General features: G+C 36.4%; 1 protein-coding gene across 3 annotated transcripts in view; it reads right to left on the reverse strand.

Moving 5' to 3' along the window:
• LOC127414571 (GRAM domain-containing protein 2B-like) overlaps positions 1-10,000 on the reverse strand; it is a 13,118-nt gene that overhangs the window by 2,643 nt on the left and 475 nt on the right. For 2 of the 3 annotated variants that reach the window (XM_051652698.1, XM_051652697.1), the window contains exons 2-13: positions 7,945-8,061; positions 7,419-7,506; positions 7,142-7,211; positions 6,889-6,992; positions 5,473-5,568; positions 5,316-5,387; positions 5,168-5,239; positions 4,975-5,089; positions 2,355-2,462; positions 2,173-2,254; positions 1,980-2,081; positions 838-919 (exon numbers count right to left, since the gene is read on the reverse strand). In XM_051652698.1, the coding sequence (XP_051508658.1) occupies positions 838-919; positions 1,980-2,081; positions 2,173-2,254; positions 2,355-2,462; positions 4,975-5,089; positions 5,168-5,239; positions 5,316-5,387; positions 5,473-5,568; positions 6,889-6,992; positions 7,142-7,211; positions 7,419-7,506; positions 7,945-8,061 (1,108 nt within the window). Of the gene's footprint in view, positions 1-837; positions 920-1,979; positions 2,082-2,172; positions 2,255-2,354; positions 2,463-4,974; positions 5,090-5,167; positions 5,240-5,315; positions 5,388-5,472; positions 5,569-6,888; positions 6,993-7,141; positions 7,212-7,418; positions 7,507-7,944; positions 8,062-9,388; positions 9,557-10,000 lie in introns of those variants that run through there. The other variant, XM_051652699.1, reaches the window with a different exon arrangement.

A 10,000-nucleotide genomic window follows, 5' to 3' on the forward strand; every position in this document is an offset into this window, starting at 1 on the left:
CTAAATATGTCTTAATGCATAACTTATCTAGATAAGTTGATACTGATATATATATTTATTCTAAATATTATCACTAGAAATGCATATATATATATATATATGCATTTCTAGTGATAATATCTAGAGTAAAGTTTGTTACAACACTGGGTTATAAAGATCAGCCAATGTGTGGAGCACTGAAGCCATATACTAGTTATTATGGTCATTTCCTGTAGTTGTTCTTTTTATTCCAGCAGATACCCCCAATGCATGAAATGTTTTTATATTTTGGCAATATGTCATGTTAATGAAGTGAAGCTTTTCATTGAAGAGAAAATAAGATAAAATGTGCTTATTTTATGTAAATGTAGTAATTTAGTAATTTAGAGGTAAATAAAGGTCAATAACTTTAGTGCATAAGTTTAGTGTTTTTTCTCGAGGGAAGTTTGTGTTATTCCATTTATTTGAAAAAATTAAATAAAAATTAAATAAAATACATGATTACTGTATCCGGTCAAATCTGACCACAAATGGCCAGATTGTCAACCCGTAATGAACAGCACTGAAAGGTTAATTGTTTAACTGTTTATGTGTTATTTTTTTCTATATAAATACTTTGGTAATTTTGCTGGTTTCCTGAGAGCTTAAATCCAAGTAAACCTTTCAAATGAAGCCAAATATTGTTTCAATGCTGCAGCGAGTTTCTCTTTCATCCTGGTGCAAATAGATAACTTCCAACTGATGTTTAATTAAGAAAACCAATCATTCACATCCTGCAAATTCAGAGTCTTTCAGGTGTGTTTGAGTTGATCAGTGCTGTACAGATCACAAACATACACACACGTGTCACTCACAAACCTTTTCCAACTTCACAAGACTCGCAGAAAGCACAGAGCAGATCTCCGCTGGATCTCCAGTGAACAAGCCTTCATATTCATCTCTGCAGTAATAAACACATGTACACATTACACAGAAAAACATCCTCATTCAAACCTCTGTATCTGCATACATACAATACATCCTGCTGCATTAAAAATTGCCCCATTCACTTATGTTGTAAGTGTCTCACTATAACCCAGATGTTTGCTTTTTTAAAGAAAAATTAGGGACGAGTGAGCTTAACTTGTATTGAACCCCGAACATTCCTTTGAGTTTCCCTTTTATTCATGATGTTGTATTTTTTGTTTGTTTGTTTGATTTTTGGTCTTTTAAAAGTCGTGTTAGCTTAATTTTTGTGTCTGTTTATATTTAATGTTTATATTAAATGTGTAGGTATTGTATATGTTTATTTGTCATCTTTTTTTATGCCAGGGTCAAAGGCAAATTTCCATTCTATGGAAAACTGAATGGATAATAATGTGTAAACGAAAACTAAACTATCTCTGTAATCTCATGGAATCGGTCCATTCTCTGGTGCATTTCATGAGGTTATGTTTTGCCTTGAGGTTATGCAAGAGATGCAGACATTAATAATATAATCAAATTGGGGGCCTGGGTAGCTCAGCGAGTATTGACGCTGACTATCACCCCTGGAGTCACGAGTTCGAATCCAGGGTGTGCTGAGTGACTCCAGCCAGGTCTCCTAAGCAACCAAATTGGCCCGGTTGCTAGGGAGGGTAGAGTCACATGGGGTAACCTCCTCGTGGTCACGATTAGTGGTTCTCGCTCTCAATGGGGCATGTGGAAAGTTGTGTGTGGATCGCGGAGAGTAGCATGAGCCTCCACATGCTGTGAATCTCCGCGGTGTCATGCACAACGAGTCACGTGATAAGATGCGTGGATTGACGGTCTCAGAAGCGGAGGCATCTGAGACTTGTCCTCCACCACCCGGATTGAGGTGAGTAACTGCGCCACCACGAGGATCTACTAAGTAGTGGGAATTGGGCATTCCAAATGGGAGGAAAGGGAATAAAAATAAAATAAATAAAATAACAATCAAATTAATAGTACATTAAAAAATGATAATAATATTAAAGTCATTTCTTATTTTTGGTCTTTACCCTTTGTGAGGAATCTCCATGGAGACAAGGGATGTCAGGCGTTCCTCCAGAGATACGATTTTAAACGCCATGTAACAAGACGACAACATCAGAATACAGACACTGAAACAACAAAATGAGTCTGATTATGAAAATAACCGCACTGAATGTTTGTTTGAGAGTGTGAATTCAGATATATGTGTATAAGACTCACAGAGACAGATAGACCACCACAAGTGTGTTTAAGGAGAGTGAAACCGGTCTCAATGTTTTCATGAACTTGACCTCTGATGACCCTGAAGAAACACTTCTCAATAAATCAATGTTTTACTTAAAGCTCTACAGTGTACTGATAATATACTGCATGTGTGTGTTTATGGGTATAAAGTGTTTTACCATTGTATTGCAGGTTTGTTGTAGTATCAGTTTGTTGTTGTGGGTGAGAATCCAGTTCATTGTCTTGTTTAGATTTGTCAGTGAAAGTTTGCGAACGTTTGGGGAATTCTGTGAAAAAATGACACTGATGTTGAGGCAGAAATCCAAATAATATCGGAAAGTGTTCTACTGTTCAATAAAGATCTAATAACAACAGTAATGTGACATCAAAACTACAATTATCTTCACCTATGGCAATCCGAGTTGACTTTAATCATGTGCAGAATATGATTGTAGATATGTTATAGATATATAGATATTTACAGTGGCAACAAAAGTATGTGAACCCTCTGGAATTGGGTTTGCTGGTTTTCTGTATAAAATGTGATCTCATCTTTATCAAAGTCACAAGTATAGACAAACACAATGTGCTTAAACTAACAACACACAAACAATTATAATCTTTCATGTCTTTATTGAACACATCACATTAAACATTCACAATGCTGTGGAAAAAGTAAATGAACCCCTAGGCTAAATTCGTCTATAAAAGCTATTTCAAGTCAAGAGTTGGCAAACATGGAATCAAATTAATGAAATGAGATTGGAAGTGTGGTTTAGAGCTACTTTGACTTATAAAAAGCACTCAAATATTTTGAGTTTGCTATTCACAAGACGCATCTGCTGACGTGGACCATACCTCACAAAAAAGAGATTTCAGAAGACCTACGATCAAGAACTGATGCTTTGCATAAAGCTGGAAAGGGTTACAAAGCTATCTCGAAGAGCTTAGATATTCATCTGTCCACAGTTAGACAAACTGTCTATAAATGGAGATGATTTAGTACTATAGGTACTCTCACTAGAAGTGGCCGTCCAGTCAAGATGACTCAAAGGGAACACCGCAGAATGCTCAATTAGGTAAAAAAGAACCCTAGAGTGACAGATAAAGACTTGAAGGAATCATTGGAACTGGTTAACATCTCTGTTCATGAGTCTACTATACAGAAAACATTAAACAGGTATGGTGTCCATGGCAGGACATCATGAAGGAAGCCGCTGCTTTCCAACAAAAACATTGCTGCACACCTGAAGTTTGTCAAAGACCACAATGACACTCCACAATGCTACTGAGAAAATGTTTTGTGGACTGATGAAACTAAGGTTGAATTGTTTGGGAAGAACACGCAGCACTACGTATGGTGTAAAAAGGGCACCACATACCAACATGAAAACATCATCCCAGCGGTGAAGTACGGTGGAGGGAGCATCATGATTTTTTGCTTTGCTGCTTCGGGGACTGGACCGCTTGCCATCATCAAAGGGAAAAATGAATTCCCAAGTTTATCAAGATATCCTACAAGATAATATCAGGGTGACTGTGTACCAGCTGAAGCTCAGTAGAAGTTGAGTGATGCAGCAGGACAATGACCCTAAACATCGAAGTAAATCCACTACAGAATGTCTTCAAAAAAAGAAAATCCACCTTTTGGAGGGTTCAGTCAGAGTCCAGACCTTAACCCAATAGAGATGCTGTGGAATGACCTCAAGACAGACACCAGACATCCTAAGAATATGATTGAGCTGAAGCAGTTCTGTAAGGAAGAATGATCCAGAATTCCTTCTGAACATTGTGCAGGTCTAATCCGCAGCTAACGGAAACACTTGACTGAGGTTATTGCTGCCAAAATTAAATCCAAAGGTTCACTTACTTTTTCCACAGCACTGTGAATGTTTAAAGGGATGTGTTCAATAAAGACATGAAAGATTATAATTGTTTGTGTGTTGTTAGTTTAAACACATTGTGTTTGTCTATACTTGTGACTGATGAAGATGAGATCACATTTTATGAGCAATTCATGCAGAAAACCAGCTAATTCCAAAGGGTTCACATACTTTTTCTTGCCACTGTACATTTTTACCAGTGAAAATGCTCATTTATGATATCAGTGATTAGAACGCAATTTCAGATATCTATAATTTCTTACTAGTGGAAATTCCCATTTCACATATAACCAATGCACTTCTTAATAGCAAAAATTATATATTTTATTATATCAATAATTGCATTGTTACTAGTATAAATGTCGATTTTTTAATGTGCATTTCTGCGAGTATTGATGACATCAGTTTTGATAAAGAATGCAATTTTTTAGTGCCAGCCTCATTATTGATGTTAAAAAAAAAAAATTGCATTTTCACTAGTAGTAATTCCACTGCTGATCTCAAGAATTAGCATTTTAACTAGGGAAAAATGAATTATAGATATCTATGTCCTGCACATGGCACACCATATGGGTGAATCACATGAAAACATGTCCAGGTCTCATTAATGTAATACAGCTATTTTCCTTATTTTAGTCCAATCCATCAAACACTAGCATGCTGTATAAATACTTTACAATTTCATTTATATATCATTACAATAATTAGAATGACATTTATTTGCAATACATACAAAATGTGCTTAATTGTCATGAAAATAATGTCACAATGCAAAGGATCTTAATGGTCCTAAAAATAATTATGTTTCATTTTGTGGTGAAATATGATCCGGACATGTTCTAGACAGGTTTCATGTGATTCACTCATTCATTCCTCCTCTAATGAACACATGATGTTTAAAGCCTCAAACACACACTGGGGGTTTTCTCAAAATCTGGAGACTCTGGACAGTCGGAGCTGCTGCTGTCATCCATGTGTTGATCCGTCTGTCTGACTGGAGCATCTAAATCAGACAAATCCACTGAGAGATCCTGCGCAAACACATCACGCCATCAGAACAGAAAATGATCAATAACACAGACAGTTATTATGAAACACTCGGTTCTTACTGTGGGAAGAGACGTCTGATTTCCTCTCAAGCTGCTCTGTGATGGAATCTGACTGATCCCAGGACATTCCTCCTGTAATCATTTACTGTTTCACAAACTATCACATTCAAAACTAACTGAATTAAATGTGTGTAATATAACGACTTACGACCAAGTGAGGGCAAACTGACATCAAAACCTTGTATGTGGTGTCTCGAGACAGAAATGAGACAAACACATGCTGTAAATCACAAACAGTGATTAGAAAAACATTTTTCACTGTCACATTCACATGTTTATTTACATGACAGTGAAATGTGCTTCACCCGCTCGTGTGCTGTCGAAATAACCAGCGCATTTGGCACCAAGATGGCAGTTTTTGTTTTCTTGATGACTGTCACAGAGGAAACTGGAATCACAATCTGGTGGGGGAAGAATATAAATATATTATGGGTGAACCTCATTAAAACTGCCAAGAACATGTCCAGGCCATATTCCATACCTAAAAAATAAAAAATAAAAATAAAAAATTATATTTTGATGAAAGCTTATTTTATGTCCATAAAAATGTTAGTGCAAATTAATCTAATTCTTAACCATGTAAAGCCTGACATATGAAAGAATTGTCTGTTTTTAGTACCATTAGACAACCTATATAAATAAATCGTAAAAAAATAAAAATAATAATGCACTTTTTTATATATATATATCATATTTGATCCATTAGGCTTTAAAGGTCATTCTCCTCCTGAGGCAGCGGTTCATTTGTGTGTAGGACATTTGTTATGTATGTTTTTCTACAGTGGTAAATCTTGGGGTATTATCAGACGACTCTCTGGACTTTTCAGAGATACTAAATGTTTGAGAGTTTGACCATGACAACTTCCTCTCCTTGCTCTATAAATATGGATTGAAATGAATAAAATATTATTTTATCTTAAATATATATTATCTTTATAATGACAGAGCAGGCTGCATATATGAAAATACACAGAAATATTAGTTCACACTTTAAATATATCTTATAAAATGTATATGTCAGAATTTTCAAAGCTCTGTGATTTGTTTTGTGGTGTGCATGAATGTAATGTAATGGAGATTGAGAGATATTCCTCAAAAGACTGTTGTATCATATTTGATACATGGATTTCAACATGCGTTTTCAATAAAATAATATACAAAATTTAAACCAAGCACAAGTTGCTTATATTCAGCAAATACTCATTTTAAAATATCAGTAACAATATAATCATTACTGCCACTTTTACTTTATTAAAATAAGCTTTCATTTATCCCAACATAAGTCATTTTTCACACAAGCCATTTTAAATAGATCGATATAAACATTGAAACCACTGTTTTCACAAATAACCACTAGATGGTGCCATAAACATGTGAAACTTACACACCATAGTTTGTTTGGCTCATCAGCTTGAACAGAGAGTGAAACAGGAGCCGTCAAACATTTTATATCATATTTGAAATACAGCATTATAGGGTTAATTGTCCTAAAATAGGCTTAATTGTCTTTAAGCAAAAAAAAATAAATAAATAAAAAAATATATATATATATATATATATGGTTTTCTTTTAAATTATTTTTTTATTTTTGTGTGTGTGTGTGTGTGTGAAATATGACCCAGATATATAATGTGAGAATTACCCATATATAATATCAGTCTATATAATATAATCAGAATATATAACAGTATTCAGATTTAGTTTTCAAGAACAGTTTTTACCTTGGTGTCTTTTCCAAAAACTTTGGAATGGAAACAAATCCAGTTATCAGACACAAAGAGTCTCCCTTGATACAGAATATCTTTCTGTAAGGCACATGTGTAACCTGTGAATATAGACAGCAGAAAATACATTTAGCTACAGTATTTAAGCTTTAATTTCAAGCACTTAATATACAGTGAGACACAAATCAAAGTTGATACAATGTTTTATTAAAATGCAGCTTTTAAAATATAATTAACAAAAGGTACGTACTCTGTCTCAGTTGTTCATCTTCACTTATGTCTTTAAAAACTTTGTGGTACTGGGAATTTGTTCGCAGAAACTGAAATATAATACAAAATAATCAACCCAACCAGCCAACAATAATTCTTATAAATAAAATCTCCTGTTTGTTGTGAAGCTGAACTGTGTTGTGAACCATTTGACAGACTGTATGAATCTTCCAGACACATGCTGTTGATAAAAGGTTCAAGGTTTTGTTCGTTCAGCATCTCTTATTGATCATCTGCTCATTTGAGAAGAGACGCACCTGTCCCGTCTGCGGTTTCCTGCGTTCACACTTTGATTCAGAGTCCCTCTGGACTTGCAGAAGGAGTGAAGGGTCTAATGTTTTGGATCTAAAACATGTCAAAAACAGACAAATGTGGAGTGAAATGTTAACTTAGGCTCTACACTGAAAAAACTGGAAAACGCAGGTTGTTTCATTTTGCTAAATTGTGTTTAATGTTGGTATTTTGTGATTTAGAACCGATTCTGGGTCAGTGGCGGAGCTAGGGGATGGCCAGGGGTGGTCATGACCACCATGGGCCGAAGCCTTGCCACCCCACTTGCAATTGCCGTTTTGTTTTGGCCACAGTTTAGTATTTTAGAAGTGGAACTGTCTCTGGACAACCGCAACACACAGGAGACTTCACATGTGCGCACACCAAGGTCGCCGCACCTCTCCGTCCTGGGTGTCACTGTATCCACTCCCCTCTGTTTTTGTATCCACGTGCCTTTGCTTTCTACACCAACAACCCCCTAACCCTAACCAACCTTTTTTTTTTTCAGTGTACCTGACGAGAGTTGGTTTTTTTCTGGCGGATATATCAGTCTCAGCGTCCAGTGAGATTAAAGCATCAGGCCGCGTCATTTTGATTCCTTCCTCCTCGTCCACATTTTCAGCACATTGACTGTGAAACAGATGCAAAAACTGTGTGTCATATACGTTACATTTAAAATGTATTCCCCTACAGATTACAAAATACATGTTGTAGTTTGTAACGTATTCCATTAGATTACTCAAGGTCAGTAACGTAAAAATTTATAATCTAATGTGGAATTTCTTGATAGACAAATATAATCATGCCTGATAACAGGTGCATGCAAAAGAGCTAGAAATAGTATATTAGCTTAGCATGACAATTAAAAAAAAAATGTCCTCCCTAATTTGGAACACCCAATTCCCAATGTGCTCTAAGTCCTCGTGGTGGCGTAGTGACTCGCCTCAGTCCAGGTGGTGGAGGACAAGTCTCACTTGTCCTCCGCTTCTGAGACCACCAACCCGCGCATCTTATCATGTGGCTTGTTGAGCACGTTACCGCGGAGACATAGCGTGTGTGGAAGCTTCACGCTATTCTCCGCGGCATCCACGCACAACTCACCACGCACCCCACTGAGAACGAGAACCACATCATAGCGACCATGAGGAGGTTACCCCATGTGACTCTACCCTCCCTAGTAACCGGGCCAATTTGGTTGCTTAGGAGACCTGGCTGGAGTCACTCAGCACGCCCTGGATTCGACCTCACGACTCCAGGTGTGATAGTCAGCGTCAATACTCGCTGAGATCCCCAGACCCTGAATTTACATAAAGTTAACTATTTCTGCAGTATACACAACGACATCATCTTCTGATCGGTTAACATCATATCCATCTTTTCATTCATAACAGTGTGTAAGCGCCCTCTTTTTGCTCGTATGCATGTAATGCATCATAAAATAGTGTTTCACCGCTGTTCAAACGTTCCTCAGATTGCATCATTGATATGGATGTTTTCCAACTGAATAGAATATTGAATGAAACAAATGACAATAAAATGCAAAGCAATCTCTTCAGTAATCAAAATACTTTTTGAATGTAACTGTATTCTGATTACCAACGATTTCAGCTGTAGCTGTAGTGGAATACAGTTACTAATATTTTGAATTTTAAATATGTAATCCTGTTACATGTATTCTGTTACTCAACAACCCTGACTACAGTATAACAATGCAAAAGAACAATATACAAAATTAGCACACAACGGCTCAGTTTGGGATCAGTATAAAGTGACAAACAATGAGCATTGCTTAAAAATAATAATGCATGAACACATCTTGTCCAACATCAGTTTAAGTAAAAACCAGGTGAACCTTTTAAGTTTACAGTGAATTTACAAGCAGTTTCTGATGAGGTAAATACAAACAGGATCCAGTGCAACAGAAAAGCCAAGAAGTGACACAAACATCTCATGTTACCTTAGAAAATAGTTCAGCCTGTTGAAGACTGAGATCTTCTGTCAATCCCTCCGGCTGTATAAAGATCTCTTGTAAAACTCTTATTAAAGCAGCTTTTCTAATCATTTTTGGAAGGCTGGTTAATTTAACCAGAGTGTGTGACTAGAGCTCATTCCTGATGTCTCGACAGCTTTATTTGCTACTGTTACTCTTGACACACACACGTATACACAAACACACACAAACACTCTCTCTCTCTCTCTCTCTCTCTCACACACACACACACACACACACTCACACACACACTGTCCAGTTACACCACACATTAGTTAACCTGACCCGCTATTGACTAGTTACACCAGAACACTGAAGCTGTGGTTTAGTGTTACTGAAATAAGAAGCTCTCAGAAACTGAAACTCTTGCTCCCGAGACAAAAATAAGACAATACTTTATTAAAGCCCAGCAGGACATTTCTAATTATCTACAGGGGTTATAAATGAAGACATGACACAAACGTGTTAACAGCTGCTCACAATCTTTATGTAGACTGTTCTTATTTTCTTGCATGCATGAACTAATATTAAAATTGCATTTTCTCTATTTTTTCAATTGTATACTTTGTATACTTCTAT

Source organism: Myxocyprinus asiaticus, chromosome 24 (assembly GCF_019703515.2).
Source record: "Myxocyprinus asiaticus isolate MX2 ecotype Aquarium Trade chromosome 24, UBuf_Myxa_2, whole genome shotgun sequence".
Lineage (NCBI taxonomy): Eukaryota > Metazoa > Chordata > Actinopteri > Cypriniformes > Catostomidae > Myxocyprinus > Myxocyprinus asiaticus.